This window comes from Oncorhynchus clarkii, chromosome 17 (assembly GCF_045791955.1).
Source record: "Oncorhynchus clarkii lewisi isolate Uvic-CL-2024 chromosome 17, UVic_Ocla_1.0, whole genome shotgun sequence".
In the NCBI taxonomy this organism is placed as follows: domain Eukaryota; kingdom Metazoa; phylum Chordata; class Actinopteri; order Salmoniformes; family Salmonidae; genus Oncorhynchus; species Oncorhynchus clarkii.
Genome location: NC_092163.1, coordinates 46,877,519 through 46,901,584, shown reverse-complemented (window position 1 = coordinate 46,901,584; position 24,066 = coordinate 46,877,519). Strand labels below are relative to the sequence as shown.

General features: G+C 41.4%; 2 protein-coding genes across 2 annotated transcripts; both read right to left on the bottom strand.

The window, feature by feature from the left end:
* Positions 1-623: 623 nt before the first annotated feature.
* On the bottom strand, positions 624-9,604 carry LOC139370975 (NADH-cytochrome b5 reductase 3-like). The gene is made up of 9 exons (XM_071110916.1): positions 9,432-9,604; positions 7,274-7,420; positions 4,752-4,824; positions 4,360-4,466; positions 3,969-4,098; positions 3,361-3,444; positions 3,158-3,243; positions 2,872-2,971; positions 624-2,142 (listed from the first exon to the last, which is right to left on the bottom strand). Exons 1-9 carry the CDS (start codon positions 9,444-9,446, stop codon positions 1,970-1,972), a joined length of 915 nt encoding a protein of 304 aa, XP_070967017.1. The 5' UTR covers positions 9,447-9,604; the 3' UTR covers positions 624-1,969.
* A 162-nt stretch (positions 9,605-9,766) lies between these two features.
* On the bottom strand, positions 9,767-21,811 carry LOC139370974 (arginyl aminopeptidase (aminopeptidase B)). The gene is made up of 11 exons (XM_071110915.1): positions 21,265-21,811; positions 16,318-16,458; positions 15,761-15,912; positions 14,928-15,044; positions 14,441-14,676; positions 13,908-14,021; positions 13,585-13,697; positions 11,755-11,863; positions 11,392-11,616; positions 11,031-11,173; positions 9,767-10,383 (listed from the first exon to the last, which is right to left on the bottom strand). The coding sequence occupies exons 1-11, from the start codon at positions 21,646-21,648 to the stop codon at positions 10,225-10,227; spliced, it is 1,893 nt and encodes a 630-aa protein (XP_070967016.1). The 5' UTR covers positions 21,649-21,811; the 3' UTR covers positions 9,767-10,224.
* Between the last annotated feature and the right edge of the window lie 2,255 nt (positions 21,812-24,066).

Below are 24,066 nucleotides of genomic sequence, written 5' to 3'. Positions count from 1 at the left end.
ATTAATGATTCAGTGGAATCGCATTACCTCCATAATAGTGCCTGCACGAACCCACATGAACGTTACTTGTACTTTACAATGTTAAAAATTGTATTCGGCCCGGAGCTGCCGACGCCACATTTTAGCAGCACAAGAAAAGCTTAAATAAAATTAATCCGCATCCAGCATCCTTGTGGAGAGAGCTACTCCTACACCAACAGCAATTCAGCATCTCCAATCCTCAATAATCCCTAATCCCTGTCAACAGTGTAGGCAGTGGAATTAGAAGAACATTTCCAACTCCCACTCTGTCCCAGCATATGGACCATGCAGACGACTCCTCTTTGCGACAGCATTCAACTGCCACAACCAGAGCTACATTGTTCCAGCAAACTGAAGGTGTACAAATGATTGTTTTCCTCCTCAATACTCTTTTTTTGCAACCAGGGATAATATCTAAGGAATCGATCAGCATAATGCGTAAACATAACAGGATGGATCATGTCTGAGTGGAAGCAATTTGAAATGCTGCCAGAAATGTTCGTTTCTCTCTCATCATAAACACAGAATACATTTTACGAGTGTAGTAGTGCATTGCAGATAAAACTCTGAAAGTATAATATATCAAACATTTGCCACAGGCATACAAAAGGCGCCTTTAATAATTGGGCTCACTCATTCTGACTGAACACTTACACATTTGCTAATGAAAAACCTACCATTAACCTTGAACAATGATGAGTGAGAAAAATACAGACATACAAATATCGTACCCCCCCAAGACATGCTAACCTCTCACTATTTCAATAACAGGGGAGGTTAGCAATGGGGTGGGGTCTCTCACTGAGTCTCTCACTCATCATTATTTACAATTCATTCAAGACTATCCATAATCATGGTAGCATCCACATTAACGTAGAAGTGTTTAGAAACATTCTTATTTACAATAAAAGAGACTCCAAAATGACAATACATTATTCACCATTCATTTCTAGTGGGCATAAAATAATCTGAAACACAACCAAAACCAACAGCAAATGACTCCAACACATGTTAAGAGTCACAAGCTTAATTTAATCATCGATTGCTGTGAATATTGGACAAAATACTAAACTTTTGACTACTTTAATACACACAAGTGAATTTGTCCCAATACTTTTGGTCCCCTAAAATGAGAGGACAATGTACAAAAAGTGCAAAAAGTCACATTAAAGCTGACAGTCTGCACTTTAACCTCAGTCATTGTAACATTTCAAATTCAAAGTTCTGGAGTACAGAGCCAAAATAACAACAAAATTGTCAACAACCCAGTAAATACAAAGGGCACTGTATATATTTGTAACACTCAAAGCAGATGCCAAAATACAGTATAATGCATCTCTGCAGAAGCTGAAATACTTAAGTGCATATCATTTGTCATGTGTGCATTTAAAGCAATGCTGCCTGGGCGGCCTTCTCATATTCAGCACTGCACCCCTGGGCGTAATTCAGTTCAGTATGTGGCTTTATCTTTAGGGTCTGTTCTCTCTGTCCTGTTCTTAGGAAGAACGTGCAAGGGTAAGAACATCAATAATAAATCAAAGCCTCAACAGCTCACCTAAAAATACACAGGGCCCAATCAATTGTATCCATCAGCAGGGGATGGAGGCAGAGCTTAGTGGAGGCTAATAATACAAAAGGTAGGACTTTGGTTGCAAGTGAGCATTTAATGATCAACCTGATATATAAGAGGGCATGTCTGCACTTATCAGATGGGGGTTTAGGCAGTAGACTGATTCAGTGCTTCTAGTGGACTGAAATAGGAGCCGTTACTCATTTTGGGTGCCGGTATTGTTTATGTTTAGGTCCCGGAACTCTGCAATAGTTTTAACCGAATATTCTATAAAGAGATGCTGGTTCTCAAGCAGTAGTTCCAGCTGAATTGATGTCCTTGTTGAATTGAGAATGCCCAGGCCGGGGGTGGCTGGGAGGAGAGTCCCTAGGCTGGAGACTAGTAGGCAAAGCGCTGACTCTGCCGGTAGGCCAACTTGTCCAGGTTAGGGTTGCAGGCAAACTGGATCATGGGGGGCGGACCGCACATGAGCACCAAGGTGTCGTCACTGGGGGCCGGCAAGTGCTCCTGGATCATGTCTGCGTTGATGAAGCCCTCACTGTACTCCCAGCCTGAGCCACACAAATGAATCTTATTCAATTATGGGATCGCAAACAAGTACCGCTATACATAAGGATTCAAATAAAATAGAATGTATTTGTCACATACAGTTTAAAGCAGTTTTTTTGGTACATTTTAAATGTAACCTTTATTTAACTAGGCAAGTCAGGCAACAAATTAACTAAGCAACAAATTCTTATTTACAATGATGGCCTACCGGGAAACAGCGGGTTAACTGCCTTGTTCAGGGGCAGAATGACAGACTTACCTTGTCAGCTCGGGGATTCGATCCAGCAACCTTTCAGTTACTGGCCCAACACTCTAACCACTAGGCTACTTGCAGCGATAGGTGCAGTGAAATCAATAGTATATATTAGAACAGCAGCAATGAATGTGTGTGTATATGAGTTGAGTGTGAATGTATGTGTGTGTGTGTGTGTTAATGGGTGCTTCTGTGTGTGTGTGTGTAAGGGTTGGATTTGTGGGTAGTCAGTGCAAATCATTTATAAGGTGCATATACTGGAGTCTCTGGTGCAAATAGGCTCTAAGGTAACGTTACATGTCTGTGCAGGGAGACCGCCATGTTTAGCTTTTCAGCAGTCTGAAAAACTATTGTGGCATAATAAACACAATGAATACTAATTCAAAACGATAATACAAATTGACACATTTTGTTAAGACTTCTGAAATCTGGGATGCCAACACTTAAGCAACGCAAGCAAAAGCCATAAACCACATACCCTCGGGTGCCCTGTCCACTGTAAACCACAGCTTGAAGCGGTCTGGGTGTCGGACTTGGACCTCCTCCAGCTCATCCCTCAGCAGGATGTCCTTCTCAGTCTGAACACATATGCACACACACACACAGTTAACAAATGTGTCTGGTTCAGTGTTATCTCTCAACCTAAGCAAGCCTATGAGCTACATCCACAGTGATGCTAGTCATAAGAATGTATCTATCCTTTATTTATAGAGATGATATTAAAAGTATTTTAGGAGAGACCAGTGTGAGCTGCGGCCACACACCTGGTTAGCATACAGCAGGCTGCAGGTGGTGCTGTCACTGGGGTCCTTCATGATGGCGCGCACCAGCTGTAGCATAGGGGTGATGCCTACAGACAGGGAAGGGAGTTCAGCACCAAGAACTAAAAGCACTCTACATTTACCTGTGCTTAGACAACATTTAAGTGTTTAAGTTCAGAGGGCAGGGTTGCAAAAAGAAGATTCACCTGTTCCTCCAGCTATCAGACCCACAGTACTGGCAACTTTTATCTCAGCAGGAGACTTTTTGTCTGTCTGAACTGCAAACTGCCCTGTTGAATTTAATGGGAGAAAGCAATGAGACAACATCTAAGCCAACACAATTATTACTTTCCTTTTCCAATGTGTGCTGGGGAGCTATCTTGTCCAAAATGGAAGACAGTTGTTGGGTGTGTCAATTATAATCTAATAATACATTTCAGTGGCAATACAGTACAATTATATTCTTTATGCAGTGCTTTTCTGGAGCATTTGGGGCATGAAAGTTGCAAAATGTGAATACTTGGAGATATTACACATAACACAAGTACTGCTGACTTATTCAGTAGACTTAAGGTTGAAAGGTTGAAAACAAGTATGTACACACATGATCAGTCTCAGCCAGCCACACCACACTTAAGCACACAAATCTAAAAACACCCATTCCATTGGAGACTAGGTGTGTCCCAAATGGCACCTGATTCTTATGGGCCCTGGTAAAAAGTAATGCACTATATAGGAAATAGGGTACCATTTGGGACACATCATTTTTGTAAATATCAGAGTTAGGGTGTGCCAGGCAGCAGACTGGCCGTACCATGTCCTTTATACTCCAGCAGGCCTCCTGGTCCTCTGAAGTCTACCACGTCTCCCAGCTGCAAACTCTCCAGGTATTGGGACATCTTCCCCCCGTCAGGAAACTTGAGGTGCACATTCCTGAAGTAGATCTGGGGAGAAATTGTATCCATGAAATACACTTTGCAGATCAGGGTCTGTATGTATCAAGATTCTCATAATATGAGTGCTGATTTAGGGATCCGTTTTTAATTTTAGATCACAAATAATAAGATTACATGGACAAAGGGAACCTGATCCTATATCAGCACTACTACTCTGAGATGCTTGATACATACAGACCCAGGTTTGATAGTACTAGTGTGTACATATTCAGAATATGATATAGGATTGCTTGGACAAGCCATACATACCTTCACAACCAGATCAACATATCCTTTGTCGTCGTTGCTGGACACAGGTGTATATGGTCTGACTACCAGGCTGCCGTCAATACGGGCAGAGAGGTATACATGATTCCCTAGAAGAAACAAATAAGGTGGTTAGAAACAAAGTCAACACTGACTTAAAATAACGCTAGGGTCATTGGGTGTGGCTTCATCCTCTGATTGTTCTGCTAAATGACTCATACAGTAGAGAGCATTCCAGGAACGCAAATCAAGTATTACGTTGCGAGTCTAGTTATTATGCTGGTGAGATAAAGGACTACTTCTATTAATGGAACTGAATTCTACAAAATAATCATTAATGATCAAATGGTCACTTGACAAAACCCAGAAAGAACAATGTGCAAGTGAAGACTTACCTACAGGGAGTCCCAGGATATGTTCTGTTGAGGGAAGTCGAAAGCGAAACCTGCGAGTATCATGGTTGATCACCTATGAAAAGAGGCCATAGAGCCATGCATACACTATACAGTTGAAGTTGGAAGTTTACATACACCTTAGCCAAATACATTTAAACTCAGTTTTTCACAATTCCTGACATTTAATCCTAGTAAGGATTCCCTGTCTTAGGTCAGTTAGGATCACCACTTTATTTTAAGAATGTGAAATGTCAGAATAATAGCAGAGAGAATGATTTATTTCAGCTGTTATATTTTTTTCATCACGTTCCCAGTGGGTCAGAAGTTAACATACACTCAATTAGTATTTGATAGGATTGCCATTAAATTGTTTAACTTGGGTAAAACGTTTTGGGTAGCCTTCCACAAGCTTCCCACAATAAGTTGGGTGAAATTTGGCCCATTCCTCCTGACAGAGCTGGTGTAACTGAGTCAGGTTTGCTCGCACATACTTTTTCAGTTCTGCCCACACATTTTCTATAGGATTGAGGTCAGGGCTTTGTGATGGCCACTCCAATACCTTTACTTTGTTGTTCTTAAGCCATTTTGCCACAACTTTGGAAGTATGCTTGGGGTCATTGTCCATTTGGAAGACCCATTTGCGACCAAGCTTTAACTTCCTGACTAATGTCTTGAGATGTTGCTTCAATATATCCACATCATTTTCCATCCACATCATTTTCCTCCCTCATGATGCCATCTATTTTGTGAAGTGCACCAGTCACTCCTGCAGCAAAGCACCCCCACAACATGATGCTGCCACCCTGTACTTCACAGTCGGGACGGTGTTCTTCGGCTTGGAAGCCTCCCCTTTTCTCCTCCAAACATAACGATGGTCATTATGGCCAAAAGGTTCTACTAATGTGTCATCAGACCATTGTACTTTTTGGAGAAATGTCCTCTCTTTGTCCACATGTGCAGTTGCAAACCGTAGTCTGTCTTTTTTAATGGCGGTTTTGGAGCAGTGGCCTCTTCCTTGCTGAGCGGCCTTTCTGATTATGTCAATAAAGGATTCGTTTTACTGTGGATATAAATACTTTTGTACCGGTTTCCTCCAGCATCTTCACAAGGTCCTTTGCCGTTGTTCTGGGATTGATTTGCACTTTTCGCACCAAAGTAAGTTAATCTCTAGGAGAAAGAACGTGTCTCCTTCCTGAGCGTTATGACAGCTGCGTGGTCCCATTATACTTGCATACTATTGTTTGTACAGGTGAACGTGGTACCTTCAGGCATTTGGAAATTGCTCCCAAGGATAAACCAGACTTGTGGAGGTCTACCATTTTTTTCTGAGGTCTTGGCTGATTTCTTTTGATATTCCCATGATGTCAAGCAAAGAGGCACTGAGTTTGAAGGTAGGCCTTGAAATACATCCACAGGTACACCTCCAATTGACTCAACTGATATCAATTAGCCTATCAGAAGCTTCTAAAGCCATGACATCATTTTCTAGAATTATGCAAGCTGTTTAAAGGTGCAGTCAACTTAGTGTATGTAAACTTCTGACCCACTAGAATTGTGATACAGTGAATTATAAGTGAAATAATCTGTCTGTAAACAATTGTTGGAAAAATGACTTGTGTCATGCACAAAGTAGATGTCCTAACCGACTTGCCAAAACTAGTTTGTTAACAAGAAATTTTTGGAGTGGTTGAAAAACTAGTTTTAATGAGTCCAACCTAAGTGTATGTAAACTTCTGACTTCAACTGTATATACAAAAGTATGTGGACACACCTTTAAATGACTGGATTTGGCTATTTCAGTCACATCCGTTGCTGAGAGGTGTATAAAAATGGATCACACAGCCATGCGATCTCCATAGACAAACATTGGCAGTGGAATGGCCTTACTGAAGAGCTCAGTGACTTTCAACGTGGCATTGTCATACGATGCCACCTTACCAACAAGTCAGTTCGTCAAATTTCAACCCAGCTACAGCTGACCCGGTCAACTGGAAGTGCTGAAGATCACCATGCGCAATGCCAAGCGTCGGCTGGAGTGGCGTAAAGCTCGCCACCAGACTCTGGAGCAGTGGAAACACGTTGCTTGGATTGATGAATCAAGCTTCACCATCTGGCAATCCGACGGACAAATCTGGGTTTGGCGGATTGCCAGGAGATTGCTACCTGCCCCAATGCCAACTGAAAAGTTTGGTGGAGGAGGAATAGGTCCAGTGAAGGGAAATCTTAACGCTACAGCATACAATGACATTCTAGACAATTCTGTGCTTCCAACTTTGTGGCAACAGTTTGGGGAAGGCCCTTTCCTGTTCAGCATGACAATGCTCCCATACACAAAGCTAGGTCCATACAGAAATGCTTTGTCGAGGTCGGTGTGGAAGAACAACTACTACCAACATTCGGTAAAATGTTAAGACAAAAATTATTTCCATGAAGTACATATATGACAGGCACAGGCCTCTGAAGCACAGACCAAAATGTATAATTAATTTGATACAAGTATCTGTTTCAATAGCCCACAGTACCTCTTTATCGATGAGTGTTAGGTGGTATTTTTGAGTAGGGTCAAGCAAGGTGACTGGAGGCTTCTTCTTCTTGCCTAGATAGAGGGCTACAATTATGCCCACAGTGGACAGCACTACCACCCCAGCAGTCACAGCTACCGTCGTGGACTATATACAAGAGAGAAAGAAGGTTTTGTGTTATAATAATAACAATCACAAATCCTTCAAAGTATTCACAACCCTTGACTTTTTTCACATTTTGTTGTTACACAAAGTGGGACTAAAATGGATTTGTCATTTTTTGTCAACGATCTACACAACATACTATGTAATGTAAAATAAAACACTAATATATCTTGATTAGACAAGTATTCAACCCCTTGAGGACATGTTAGAATCCCCTTTGGCAGCAATTAAAGCTGTGAGTCTTTCTCGAAGAGCCTTGAACACCTCGATTGTTCAATATTTTTGCCATTTTTTAAAATTTATTCTCCAAGCTCTGTCAAGTTGGTTGTTAATCATTGCTAGACAGCCATTTTCAAGTCATGCTATAGATTTTCAAGCTGATTCAAGTCAAAACTGTAACTAGGAACATTCTATGTCGTCTTGGTAAGCAACTCCAGTGTATATTTGGCCTTGTCGTTTAGGTTATTGTCCTGCTGAAAGGTGAATTTGTCTCCCAGTGTCTGTTGAAAGCAGACTGAACCAGTTTTCTTCTAGGATTTTGCCTGTGCTTAGATCTATTACGTTTATTTGTATCTTAAAAACTCCCTATTCCTTTCCAATGACAAGCATACCCATAACATGATGCAGCCACCGCCATGCTTGAATGCATGAGTGATGTGTTGGATTTGCTTCAAACATAAAGCTTTGTATTCAGGACACAGAGTTCATTTCTTGCCACATTTCTTTGCAGTTCTACTTCAATGTCTTATTGCACACAGGGTACATTCTGTACAGGCTTCCTTCTTTTCCCTCTGCCATTTAGGTTAGTATTGTAGAGTAACTACAATGTTGCTGACCCATCCCCAGTTCTCCTATCACAGCCAATCAACTCTAACTATTTTAAAAAGTCAACATTGGCCTCATGGTGAAATCCCTGAGCGGTTTCCTTCCTCTCCAGCAACTTGGGGAGGATGCCTGTATCTTTGTGGTGACTGGATGTATTGATACACCATCCAAAGCGTGATGAATAACTTCACCATGCCCTTCATTGCAAGGAATTGGAAAATCTCCCTGCTCTTTGTGGTTGAATCAGTGTTTGTAATGTGAGGTACAGAGATGTTGTCATTCAAAAATCATGTTAAACACAGTAATTGCACAAGTCCATGCAGCTTGTGATTTTTACTCCTGGATTTATTTAAGCTTGTCATAACAAATGGGTTGAATACTTACTGACTCAAGACATTTCAGCATTTCATTTTTTAAATGACTTTGTACAAATTTAAAATTTAAAAAAACAATTGCACTTTGACATTATAGGGTATTGTTTGTAGGCCAGTGAACGAAAATCAAATTTCCCCTCCATTTTAAATGCAGGTTGTAACACAACAACATGTTTAAGTCAATGTGTTAAGACTTAAGGCACTGTAAAACTGTTTTCATTCTGCATATTTTCTGCTATTATACGTTACATTTTTTCAAGACACTTTGTCAGGCATAGTCTCAGAATGAACAAAATAGCAGTCTTCCTGGTGACATGTGTCACTGACAGTGTAGTTTATTTTTAAATACAACCAATGTCAGACAAAATTTGACAACTATGATGGTATCTGGAATTCTCTAAGGTTAAAAAAAGCATTGCTTGCGGCAAAGGCTGCAGTGACATGTACCAGCAGTTGGTTGCTTGGCTGGCAGCTAGGCAAGATGAGTCACTTGCACAAGTTTACAACATGAGTCACTAGTTAGTTATATTTTAATCAGTTCAATGTCAGCGCCAAATCTACAAATTATGTGAGTTAAATTTGAATGGTTCAGGGAATAGAAGTTCTGACAGCTGCAGTGCTTTGTTCCCACACACTTAATAACAAAATACCGCAAACTAGCTGACTAGTTAGGTAGCAAGCAACCGTATGACTGGCTATCAGGTGCTGCTTGGAAACGTAACTAACTAAAGTAGCTACTGTACGCAGACAAGCAACATAGGAAATAATTTATTTAAACGACAGGATATTCTTACCAATGCGTACTTCATGGCGATTCTGAATTCCCCAGAGCAAGGTTATATTGTTGAAGCGAAGATGTACTTGGCTAGCTATAATTTATCAGTGAAGGCACACCCAAAGAATTGAGTTGATGGGAGGGCGTATTTAGCGGTTACACCAAATCTGTCCAACTTCCGTTTGGGAGAAGAGGAAAACCAACCCAATTTTACAGCAGCACGATTATGATACTACTGCAAGGAGTATACATCAGCTTTGTTCTCAAGTGAAATGAAATATTCTGCCATAAAAGGTAGTAAAATAAAGTATGCTGTGAATGGCATATGCAATGAAATCAAGAAGATGCATTGAATCTTGAAAACCAATTACTAGATTTATTTCAGAAGAATGTACTTTTACTGTTTGGAACATTTAAAATACAGCTTAGTTTGGGTGAAAAAAAGCATAATCAATGGTTTACATACTCAATACAACAAAGTAATACCTACTTTTATTTTTATTTTTTTACCAATACTACTTAAATTAGTTGTATGCCCTCCCACAGTAAGTACTTTAAAGTAAGACATACCCACAGCAGAGCCTTTAAGGCTGGCCTGCGTAAATACCAAAAATGCTGTAAAATATGTAAATTGGCCTCTTTTCCTTGGTAACCACTGACCAAGCTAGATGATATTGGCATCTCAATCTAACCTGGTACAGTACATTTAAATAAAGGAGGCCATCTGAAAGTACTGGGTAAGACTACTACTCCTCTATTATATCTCTAGGCCAGGGTCAGTGAGACTAGACTCTGGATCTCATGTTCAGCTCCTATGATGGCGCACAGGCAAGGATCTTCTTGACGTAGTTGCGGACGTTGACATGGAGCTGATGGGAGGTGGCACTGAAGATCTCTGTTGCCAAAGCCCTGGTCTCCTCTGATCCATTCCACAGTGCACGGTACACAGGCAGTGTGTACTTCTGTTTCCCCTGGGAGCAAGATACAATTTAATATGCTAAGATACTACTATTTACATGATTGTTTCAGACACCTGAAAAATACTCATTTAGCTTTAAACGGACACTATAAAAATACACATGGTATATCACACACACATTATATTTACTATAATAAAACAAACTAGCCTAAACAAAATGTGCCTGACAAATACTATAATTTGTGGTTATTATTTTGTACTTTTAACCATTTTTCTCCCCAATTGGGTAGTTAGTCTTGTCCTGTCGCTGCAACTCCTGTACGGACTCGGGAAAGGCAAAGGTCGAGAGCCATGTGTCCTCCGAAACACGACCCTCCCAAGCCGCACTGCTTCTTGACACACTGCTTGCTTAACCCGGAAGCCAGGTTTGCAATGCCTTAGACCACTGTGCGATGCAGTGCCTTAGACCGCTGTGCCACCAATGTGTCGGAGGGCCGGCCAGACCCCCCCCTAACCCGGACGACGCTGGGCTAATTGTGCACCGCCTCATGGGTCTCCCGGTCATGGCCGGCTGTAACACAACCTGGGATCGAACTCTGTAGTGACACCTTGAGCACTGCGATGCAGTGCCTTAGACCGCTGTGCCACTCGGGAGGCCCTATAATTGATTGTTGAGGACCAAACATTTGTTTTTCTGACCTGGCAGCTGAGGAAGCTGCGCACATGTTGATATCCTGGCTGGTGATGATTCTTGGCGACGATCTGGGCCCAGCGCAGTCGTAGCTCAGCGTTGTTTGACATCACGATGTGAGGGTATTGCTCCTCCAGTTTCTCCATATTACCTTATCAAAGTCGGAGGGATGGTACATCATTGGTGTGACTCATTTCAAAAGTAGTGTACGCACATCCAGACTTGCAGGTGCAAGTTACAAAAAGTAAAGTAATGATATAAAGAATAGAGATCCACACACTGAGGAATTGGGGTGAATCACATGCATCTTCAGAACAACGATTGTGCTAAGGATATCAGTACAGAAGTGTTGTTACCATCGTGTCCTACCTCTAGGGAGTGGGGACTTCTCTATGATCTTTTCCAAGAAGTAGACAGCCTGGTTAGTCTTCCAGGCCTGGATGTTGGTCTTCTTGATGCTGGCCATATCCAGGACCTCGGCAGCCCACAGCTCTGACAGCTGCTCAGCAGGCTTCATCAGGCTCTTGCCAGCCGACAGGTCAGGGAGGTAGGGAGGCCAACCGGGCACATTGAGCCAGCTATCAAATTCCAGACCTAGCAAAGAGACCACAAGGAGAGTGAGGTCAGTTTGCTGTTACAATCTCACTTCCAAGCTTAAATACTCATTCTAAAAAGGCAAATACGACCCTAAAAGGCCAATCCAACACTCTAAAAGCAACTACTTAGTTTTACCCTTAATCATATCTACTCCTTTCTTCTTCAGGTCAGGGAAATACTCCAGGAAGAACTCCAGAGCGTCCTCTGCCATAACACTGCGGAATTTGAACTTGTCAATGTAGGCCTGTGAGAAGAAACACCCACATGTCAGACTGTTGCCCTCACTCACTCAGACACAGACAGACAGACACACAGACAGAGGTCAAAAGTTGACACACATACTCTGGAATGAGTTTCTTTAGTTTGACCATTTTCTACATTGTAGAATAATAGCAAAGACCAAAAAAATATATTATTCAAATTAGCCACCCTTTGCCTTGATGACAGCTTTGCACACTCTTGGCATTCTCTCAACCAGCTTCACCTGGAATGCTTTTCCATCAGTCTTGAAGGAGTTCCCACATATTCACATATTTGATGTTTTCACTATTATTCTACAATGTAGAAAATAGAAGAAAAACCCTGGAATGAGTAGGTGTCCAAACTTTTGACTGGTACTGTAAGTATTCACACCTAGCAGTCTTTCAATGGGTTTCATGTCTGGGCTTTGGCCACTCAAGGACCTTCACATTATTTTTCTGAAGCCATTCCAGCATTGCTTTGGCTATATCCTTGGGGTCATTCTCCTGTTGGAATGTAACATGTTTCACTCTAGTCTAAGGTCATTTGCACTCTGAAGCAGGTCCTCATCAAGGATGCCAGTATTTGGCTCCATTTATTGTTCCCTTTATCCTTACCAGTCCCTGACGCTGAAAAACATCCCCAGAGTATGATGCTACCACCCCCATGCTTCACAGTAGGGATGGTGTTCGACGGGTGATTAGCTGTGCCTGGTTTTCGCCAGACATAGTGCTTTGCATTCAGGCCAAGTAGTTTTTTTTTAAATTAATCAGACCACAGAATATTTTGCCACGTGAATTCATTCATGTGTCTTTTTGCAAACTCCAGGCGTGCTATCATGTGCCTTTTTTTCAGGAGTGGCTTCCATTTGGCCACTCTTCCATAAAGCCCAGATTGGTGAAGTGCTGTAGGGACTGTTGTCCTTCTGGCAGGTTCTCACCCCCCTGACCAAGGTCCTTCTTGCCTGGTTCCTTAGTTTGGTCGGACGACCAGCTCTAAGCAGAGTCTGGGTAGTTCCATATTTTTCCAATTTTCAAATGATGGCAACCACTGTGCTCTTGGAAACGTTCAACACTCTAGAAATAGTTTTATACCCTTCCCCAGATATATGCCTCATCACATCTCGGAGAGCTACAGACTGGTCCTTGGAATTCATGGTATAGTCTCTGCTCTGACATGCACTTTCAACTGTAAAACCTTATATACAGTGGTATAAAGTACTTAAGTAGTACTTTAAAGTATTTTTACTTAAGTAGAGTTTTGTTGTACTATTCATATTTTTGTCAACTTTTACTTCACTACATTCCCCAAAAAATGATGTACTTTATACTCCATACATTTTCCGTAACACCCAAAAGTACTCGTTACATTTTGACAGGAAAATGGTCCAATTACTTTTGATACTTAAGTATATTTAAAACCAAATACTTTTACTCAAGTAGTATTTTACTGGGTGACTTTCACTTGAGTCATTTTCTATTAATGCATCTTTACTTTTACTCAAGTAAAGACAAATTAGTACTTTTCCACCACTGCTTATATAGACAGGTGTGTTTCTTTCTAAATCATGTCCAAACAACTGAATTGTCTACAGGTGGACTCACTTTGTCATTAAAATTACATATTTAAATACATTTTTATTCGGGCTGTAACAACAAAATGTGGAATATGTCAAGGGGTATGAATACTTTCTGAAGGCACCGTAGAATGAGAAGCAACACCAACCTTGAGGAAGGCATCGAAGTGACTCTGGTCTCCAGCCAGGTGGGCCAGGTAAGAGACAAAACAGAAGCCCTTCTCATAAGGCGTCTCATTGTAAGTGTCATCAGGGTCAACACCTGAGGGATGGGAGAAAATAAAATGTTTTGATTTAACTTGAGCAGTCATGATCAAGTGTATCAGTTCTATTGGGTCTGCAGCTCCATAGGCAAATCTCAGTCAGATTAACTACTAATTAAACTAAGACCACTGGGCTACTAATGGAATTGGTTTTGGCTTTAGCAGTCAAGGGTAAATGAGCAGTCAAGGGTAAATGTAAGCAGTCTGACCTGGTTTGATCTTCACACGCAGTTTATTGAGAGGGTGGTCCTCTCCGGTGTTGTCCATGTGCTGTCTGAGTAAAGCCCTCCCAGTCGCTGCCTCCAGACTAGTGATGGCCTCTCCTACAAATAACAACACAATAGACATCAGGGCTTTGAGAGTGAGAAGACAGCCAGGTGTGCACAAATAGCTGTGTAGACAACTACTGTTTACTTTCAAATGGAAAGAGTTGTGAGACTTGAGGATGAGCCCATCATACATTGCTACAGCAGGGCTCGCCAATTCTATTTCTGGAGAGCTACCTTCCTGTAGGTTCACTCCAACCTCAGTTGTAAGTAACCTGATTCAGCTAATAAACCAGCTAATTATTAGAATTAGGGGCACTTGATTAAAGTTGGAGTGAAACCAACTGGACAGTACCTCTCCAGGAACATGGTTGGAGAGCCCTGGTCTACAGTAGACAAACTGTGACAAAGTGATGTACTATGCTGATGAAGAAAGGGCTTTATAAATTCAATTTGATTGATTGACAGTCTCTTACCGTAGATCTCCCTGCACACCCGGCGCTGGGCGTACATGGTGAAGCCCTCGTTGAGCCAGAAGTCACCCCAGTTGGCATTGGTTACCAGATTACCGAACCAGCTGTGGCAGATCTCGTGCACAATGACGTCAGCCAGTGAGCGGTCTCCGGCCAGGAGGCAGGGGGTGACGAAAGTGAGGCAGGGGTTCTCCATACCCCCGAAGGGGAATGACGGTGGCATGAACAGCACGTCATACCTGAGGGGACGAACCAATTAAGTAGCTGTATGTTCATAAGCAGAATAAGTCATGACACTGCAAGCGCAAAGTCAGTGGTCACCATCCCTAGTCATGGAAAGAGCTACCGTGTGCATTTTTTATTCTAGCCTAGCACTAAGACACCTGATTCAACTAATCAATCAATCCTACATTCCCTGTAGCGCTTCAGAACCAGGGTTGTTCACTGACCACTGAAGTATTGGACCATATTGTTATTTGGGGAATTTCACCTTCCCCAGACGTAGGGTCCAAATAGTTTCTCCCCCACAACCAGAAACTCCTCGATGACTCCGTCGTACTCCTGCTTGGCTGCCTGCAGCAGGCATGGCTCTGTCCATACTCGGGTCCTAAAAGATACAGATTTACAATTACTACCAAGCATTGAAACTCCATTGGCAAACACTATCATGCGTGTTCTTCATAGCACATTCTTCAGCAGCATTATATGGCCCATAAGTAGCAAGTGCAGTTTTCATTCAAGTTCAAACTTCATTCAAGTTGAACATTCACCCTGCTTTTTGATTCTCATCTCTCTACTCAGTCTGACACAGAGAATGCATTTTGCGGGTCAATGACCAACACGCCCAGGTTGTTATCAATAAATGCTTTAGACAGGAGAGGAATATTGTCTTGTACCTACCGTGAGGTTAGGTGAGGTCTATACTAGAAGCAGAATGCTTAACACTATCAAATTACGCCCCTTACTTGACCAAAACAAATTGTCAAAACTGTCACAAGATTTAGAGGCCTAGAATGGGTGCCAGTCTATTTCTGATCTCTTGACAATTCCTTGTGGAATTGTCATATTTGGCTTGAGCACAAACAAATCAACAGCACAAACAGATCTGGGACCTATCCAAGGCCACCAGGTAGCCTAGTGGTTAGAGCATTGAGCCAGTAACCAGAAGGTTGCTAGATCAAATCCCAGAGTTGTCGTTCTGCCCCTGAACAAGGCAGTTAACCCACTGTTCCTAGGCCGTCATTGTAAATAAGAATTTGTTCTTAATTGACTTGCCTAGTTAAATAAATAAAAAAAATTTAAAGGCAACGTAGACTCTTTCACCTTGGCCCCACCTCCGCAGAGACCAAGTCTCCTACAGCCAAGGCCACCAGGTAGGAGGGGATGGGCTGTTCCATGGTGAACAGGAACGTGTTGTCTGCCATCCTGTGTTCTCCCTTACTGGCACTCATGACTGCTGTGAAACCATCAGGAACCTGTGGAGGCAGACAGGGCAGTCTTCGGACAGAGTCATCATGATCGATGATGGTCCCAATATCCATTACTAATACAGACAAAGTAGTCGGAATGGTGGATAAGGTGAGTTTCTCACCATACGTTAGCTTTTTCAGCAATGTGTGTTAATACTAGACCTATAATTCAAAGTGCTTTAAGTATTGAAAAACGAGTGAACACAACACACCAGGCAAAGCACATGAAGTTGAATGACAGAGCAAAATAGAATAAACAGGATAATAGACAAAAAAAGATGTAAATGACAAAAAGGAAAAACACAAAAGCTTAATTATCCTGCAAAGAGAAAAAGATTGTGAGACAGCAATGTCTCTGTGGTTATCCTCCCATGGACATTGGCTCAGTCAGAGTCCAGTCCAGGGGCTCACCTTCACGGAGGCCGAGTAGGTGCTCTTGACGGCCGGCGTGTCAAAGCAGGGGAAGAAGGAGCGGTTGAGCACGGCCTGGCCCTGGGTGAAGACGTAAGGCTTGGCTTTCCCAGCTGTCTGCTCTGGATCCAGCCAGCACACCTAGTGGGTCAGGGGGGCAGAGACCAGGGCTTGAGTGTGGAGGTAGGGGCACACTTTACCTTCACAGCAACCGAGTAGGGGCTCTTAGTCATGGGAGTGTGGAAGCCAGGGAACAGGCTGCGGTTCAGCACAGGGAAGCCAGAGGTGTAGAGGAAAGGCTCTTTCTTTTTGGCAGTCTGAGCAGGCTCCAGCCATGATATCTACAAATGTATGCTGGGTTTAATGAGGATGGTGCAGGTCATGAATAGGCACTCATTTGTTGCACTTATGTACAGTGCATTTGTAAAATATTTTGACCCCTTGACCTTTTCCACATTTTGTTACGTTACAGCCTTATTCAAAAAGGGATTAAATAACAAAACAAATACTCAATCTACACACAATCTCCCATCAAGACAAAGCAAAAACAGATTAAGAAATGTTTGCACAGTTATTCATTATAAACTGAAATATTACATTTACTTAAGTATTAAGACCCTTTACTCAGTACTTTGTTGAAGCACCTTTGGCAGTGATTACAGCCTCGAGTCTTCTTGGGTATGACACAAGCTTGGCACACCTGTATTTGGGGAGTTCCTCCCATTCTTCTCTGCAGATCCTCAAGCTCTGTCAGGTTAGATGGGGAGTGTTGCTGCACAGCTATTTTCAGGTCTCTCCAGAGATGTTCGATCGGGTTCAACTCCGGGCTCTGACTGGGCCACTCAAGGACAATCAGAGACTTGTCCCGAAGCCACTCCTGCGTTGTCTGGCTGTGTGCTTCGGGTCATTGTCCTGTTGGAAGGGGAACCTTCGCCCCAGTCTGAGGTCCTGAGCGCTCTGGTACAGGTCTTCATCAAGGATCTCTCTGTACTTTGCTCCGTTCATCTTTCCCTCGATGCTGACTAGTCTTCCAGTCCCTGCCGCTGAAAAACATCCCCACAGCATGATGCGGCCACCACCATGCTTCACCGTAGGGATGGTGTCAGGTTTCCTCCAGACGTGAGGCTTGGCATTCAGGCCAAAGAGTTCAATCTTTGCTTCATTAGATAATCTTTGTTTCTCATGGTCTGAGTCTTTAGGTGCCTTTTGGCAAACTCCAAGCAGGCTGTCATGTGCCTACTGTTCAAAAGTTGTGGTCACTTAGATATTTCCTTGTTTTCCATGAGAACATACATGAAATGAGTAGCAAAATGAATAGGAAATATAGTCAAGACGTTGACAAGGTTATATATAATGATTTTTAATTGAAACAATAATTGTGTCCTTCAAACTTTGCTTTCGTCAAAGAATCTTCCATTTGCTGCAATTACAGCCATGCAGACCGTTGGCATTCTAGTTGTCAATTTGTGGAGGTAATCTGAAGCGTTTTCAGCCCCTGCTTCCTGAAGCACCTCCCACAAGTTGGATTGGCACTTCTTACGCACCATTCGGTCAAGCTGCTCCCACAACAGCTCAATAGGGTTGAGATCCGGTGACTGTGCTGGCCACTCCATTATAGACAGAATACCAGCGGACTGCTTCTTCCCTAAATAGTTATTGCATAGTTTGGAGCTGTCCTCCTGTTGTAGGAGGAAATTAGCTCCACTTAAGCGCCGTTCACAGGGTATGGCATGGCGTTGCAAAATGGAGTGATAGGAATCTTGAAGAAGGAAGGCTTTTACCCTGTACAAATCTCCCACGAAAGCAACCCCAGACCATCACATTACCTCCACCATGCCTGACAGATGGCGTCAAGAACTCCTACAGCATCTTTCATTTTTTCTGCGTCTCACGAATGTTCCTTTGTGATCCGAACACCTCAAACTTAGATTCGTCTGTCCATAACACTTTTTTCCAATCTTCCTCTGTCCGGTGTCTGTATTCTTTCGCCCATCTTAATCTTTTATTTTTATTGGCCAGTCTGAGATATGTCTTTTTCTTCGCAACTCTGCCTAGAAGGCCAGGATCCCGGAGATGCCTCCTTCACTGTTGACGTTGAGATTGATGTTTTGCGAGTACTATTTAATGAAGCTACCAGTTGAGGACTTGTGAGGCGTCTGTTTCTCAATCTAGATACTCTAATGTACTTGTCCTCTTGCTCAGTTGTGCACCGAGGCCTCCCACTCCTCTTTCTATTCTGCCAATTTCTCACATGGAATAGCCTTCATTTCTCAGAACAGACTGACGAGTTTAGGAAGAAAGTGCTTTGTTTCTGGCCATTTTGAGCCTGTAATCGAACCCACAAATGCTGATTCTCCAGATACTCAACTAGTCTAAAGGCCAGTTTTATTTATTTTTTAAAATCAGCACCACAGTTTTCAGCTGTGCTAATATTCTTGCAAAAGGGTTTTCTAATGATCAATTAGCCTTTTAAAATGATAAACTTGGGTTATCTAACACAACGTGCCATTGGAACACAAGAGTGATGGTTGCTGATAATAGGCCTCTGTACGCCTATGTAGATATTCCTTTAAAAATCCTCAGTTTCCAGCTACAATAGTCATTTACAACATTAACAATGTCTACACTGTATTTATGATAAATTATGTTATTTTCAATGGACAATGGCTTTTCTTTCAAAAACATGGATATTTCTAAGTGACCCCAAACTTTTGAACGGTAGTGTATGGAGGGGGGGGGGGGGGGGGGGGGGTGCCATAATCCATTTTAGATTAAGGTTGTAATTTAACAAAATGTGTTAAAAGTCAAGGGGTCTGAATAATTTCCAAATGGAGTGCATACTTCCAAGAAATGTGAAACTAAAAACTATGAAACGTCGCAGACTATGAATATAATGTATAGCCAACAGAGTTGATCTAATTTGAAAATAAAAAAAGGTTTTACGGTTTTAAATATACTGAACAAAAAAAACGCAACAATTAACAATTTTACTGAGTTACAGTTCATCATTTTAAAAACGGCGCGGTAGAAAGGACCTTTCTCAACAACATTGACGCCCTGAATTTAGCAGCTGCTAAATCGACAGATCAGTTGGAAAAAGTGATGGGCTACTTTCTGCTCACGCCAAAGTCAGTGTAAACCGCAGTGACTTGACACAATGCTGGCCAAACAAGATGTAGCTACAAACAAAACAGAGTTAAAAGGTTCCAGTCTACCGTGAAGTGTTCATCCATGAATACGGACGGGTAAGAGTCTAGCTACATTTTAAGATATTATATGTTTTTAATTTTGTCAGAGTCGTTTTCATTGAAAGTTAAAGAGTACTGTTAGCTAGTTATGGAATGTTACATGTATGATCTGTGTAGTAATATTATTTGTATCAGAGAACCTAGTGGTTAGCTTTAGCTACCTGCAGATTCATACTACAGCTATGACAACATTTGTATAGGTAGTCGTATGAGTTAGGATTATGCCAGTCCATTGCTTAGCTAGCTAGCTAGCTACATGGCTAAACAAGACTCCACTTCAACATGACCCGTCAGTCAAGTTAGCCAGGTGTGTCTGGCGGTGCTTATGGCCATCTATTGTATTTCATGTGTGTCAGGTAAGCATCATCTAATAATTATAAAATATTTGTATCTGGACACTTTTTTATATTGCTACTGCGCAAGTAACCATTTTACTGTACAGTTTACACCTTCTGTATCCTGTGGATGTGACTTATAAAGTTAGATCATATTTGATATAGTGTGTGTTACCAAAGATGGTAATGTGAAGAACAACATGACCTGCACCAAAATCAGATTAGGATACAGGCCAAGGACTAGATAGTGTATTGTTACCTGGAATTGTTCCTTATTGTAGGCCACTACTTTTACCACTTTTAGTCTTAATCTTTGGTTGTTTACTAAACTACTCACTCTGTTTAACACATGGCCTCACATGTGAATCCTTAAAGAGACGGGTGAGGCTAAGAAGGTGTGAATGATGCTGAATGGATGTAGACAAAGAAGAGCTCTCCAGTAGGTGTGCCAAAACATTCCAGGACCATTTTCTCAAAAGTGGGGTTACAAGTTTATGAACTTTTAAAGCAGAATTACTTTCCCATTGTTCTTCAACTGCAGTGTATGATATACCAGTCTCTACTTTTATCCAACATTTAAAAAAATAATAATAATTGAATTCATATTTTTCTACATAAGACCGAATCGAGGCGGTCGGTCACATAAGGAAATCAGTCAATTTATTTCAATTCATTAGGCCCTAAACTTTGGATTTCACATGACTGGGCAGGAGCAGCCATAGGCCTGGGAGGGCATAGGCCCACCCAATTGAGAGCCAGGCCCACCCACTGGGGAGCCTGGCCCAGCCAATAAGAAATAATTCTTCCCCACAAAAGGGCTTTATTACAGACAGAAATATTCCTCAGTTTCATCAGCTGTCTGGGTGACTGGTTTCAGATGATCCTGCAGGTGAAGAAACCTGGTAGACATTCCTGCAGTCAGCATGCCAATTGTACACTCCCTCAAAACTTTACACATCTGTGGCATTGTGTTGTGACAAATCTGCACATGTTAGAGTGGCCTTTTATTGTCCCCAGCCCTGTGTAATGATCATGCTGTTTAATCAGCTTCTTGATATGCCACACCTGTCAGGTGGATAGATCATCTTGGCAAAGGAGAAATAAATGTACACTAACAGAGATGTAAACAAATTTGTGCACAAAATGAGAGAAATAAGCTTTTTTTGCGTATGTAAAAAATTAAAGTGTATTTCAGCTCATTAAAAATGGGACCAACATTTTACATGTTGTGTTTATATTTTTCTTCTGTATAGGTTCAAATATAAATACATTCTTAGTAACCAATCATCTGGAAGTAACAAGCTAGTGTTGTTGTTGCTAGGTAAACTAACTCTAGTTACGACGGCTGAATGACATTCACTTACCCCTGGTCCATCGGATGCAAGAAACTTGACCACCACTCGAAACTGTTCCTCAATTTTACATGGTGCTGGGAATTTTATAACCAGTGTGGTGCCATAACTGGTGAAATTGCGCGTCATGAATTCTACTTTCACTGAATCCGAATCATCTTCACTTCGGCAGTAGGACACCTCTTGCATTGAGAGGGAGGGATGAATGTCCAACAGTAGCTCGCTTTGAGAATCTTGGATGCATTTCAGCTGTAGCGTTTCAGTTCCTCTCAAAGTTCTCTTCTCAAAGTCCACGCTTAGATCCAAGTGGAAGTGTTTTATCTTGAATTGACGAAAGCTCGAAGACGTAGCCACGTCCTCTGCGAGATCGGAGTGCAGTTTGAGAGATTTTTCCATATTTTAGTAGCCTACAGCAAGAATAACTGGGTAAACGTGAGTCTTCCTCCAACGATTGGCTGCACCGCTTCTTCTTCTTCCTCGGTGGGGTGTATATCGGCGATTGGCATCCAACAGCTGCACCTCTCCAGCATCAACACACAAAAAAGTACTTCTGGGTCACGGAAATCTTCAAAATAAAAGTCCCCGCATAATAGTAGAAAAGTGTCAATAACCTGTTTTATTCATGATATATGAAAAATAAATTACAATGATTCATATTTGTTCATTTTTAAGTGACATTTGGCTTTTAAAACATGTTCCATGGTCCAATAAATGCCACCAATGCGAATCACTGTATATGGAATACATATTGGTTTATAGAGCAAACACTATTCTGGGTTCCGCAGTAGAAGTATTGTAGGTGAAAAATATGGGTTGTTAATGAATTCTAAGAATCCAATAAAAAGGGATGGAAAATGTAGGTGCTGGATTTTAGGCCGGTAGCAACCACCAGAGGGTGTCCGTTCAGAACACAAGGAAGCAGTAGTTCCAGTTCAAGGGTTTAATGAAGATCCACACACACAACACACTCTCTGTGATACTAATTGCGCTTATTTAACTGCATGCACAATAAAAAATCTGAAAGAAAATACAATTTTTCTAAGGAGGTAGAATAAGCAGTGGTGGAAAAGTACTCTGTCATACTTGAGTAAAAGTAAAGATACATTAAAAAAATGACAAAAGTAAAAGTCACAGAGTAAAATACTACTTGAGTAAAAGTCTAAAAGTATTTGGTTTTGAATATACTTACATATCAAAAGTAAAAGTATAAATGATTTCAAATTCCTTATATTAAGCAAACGAGACGCCACTATTTTATTTGTATTTTTAATGATGGATAGCCAGGGGCACACTCCAACACTCAGACATAATTTACAAACAAAGCATTTGTGTTTAGTGAGTACACCAGATCAGAGGCAGTAGGGATGACCAGGCATGTTCTCTTGATAAGTGCGTGAATTTTCCTGTCAAAATGTAAGGAGTACCTTTGGATGTAAGGGAAAATGTATGGAGTATAATGTTTCTTTGGAAATGTAGTGAAGTAAAAGTAAAACTAGTATAAATAGTAAAGTATACATAGTAAAGTACTGATACAACAATAAAACTTAGTACTTTAACGTATTTTTACTTAAGTACTTTACACCACTAAGAATAAGCAGGAGACAAACACTGGTTGGTCAGCAGAACGAAAACTACAGACTGCCTGAGGCCCTGCCTGGTCCGGTATTACAATAAGTCCCGGGGGAAAAGGCTGCTGATTGGCTAATAAAATTATGATTGCCAAGACCTTATTTAAAAAAAATTAAAACATTTGGGGTCTTGAAAAGGAGATGAGCTGGCAGTTTTTACATTAGGGAATATTTAGTAGGGTCCGTATCTGGGTGCCGCAATAAAAGTATTGTAGGAAATACTTACGTTGGATATATAACATGTACATGTATGGTGTCATTTCATGGGGCTTTGAATAATACACAGTGTTGCTGGCTTTTTACTCCACCCATTCCATAGGTGGCCACAATTCGAAGCACTGTATATGTAATACATACTGGCTTATGCCAGTGGTCCTTAAGGACCCAAATGAGAAATCCTATGTTTTCCTGGGACCAAAGCTTATGAAAACATGCAACTAGACGTAAATATTTGTACATTTCATTGCCCTTATGCTTAAAACAAATGCAATATAGACAAAAACAAATTACAATTAAATGAAATACCCATATAAATAGCAATTCATGCTATTTGATTAAAAACACTTAAATATCTGTCTAGGTTGGAACTGTTGCTGTTAAAATACAATAAATAATTTAAATTCTGAACTGGAATAAACTAATTGATCACATCACACAGCTGTATAACAGAACACACACACACACACAGTCCTAATCAGAGGTGTGTGGCTGGTTGAAGTTTTCAACAAGCATGTATTTTCTGTGCTCAATTTATTACAGTGCAACCCTGAGGTCATGCTCAGCTTTGAGTCTGTTTCTGTACTTAAAAAAAAAAGTATGCCAGAGTTGAGAACCCTGACTCGCATAGGTATGTGGTGCCAAACTGGATCAGAGCATCTAATGCTTTCTCAGTCAGGCAGGAGACCGCTTCCTGCTGTAGATAAGCAACCCAGAACTGTGTGTGTTTGCCTCAAAAAGCATCTTGCTTCAAATCAGTTTAACAGCAACAGCTCCAACCTAGACTTGTTTTCAACAATCATTTCTACAGTAAGATGTACAGAAGACCTGATAATTTTTTGTCTTCATATGTACTGTTACTTAGGGTTGCACTAACAGTAGCTAGTTAGCTTGGTTTGGCTAACATTAGCTAGCTATTAGCTGTGTTCAATGGGATTGTTTTAAAGGGAAACATCTACTACTGAGAAAG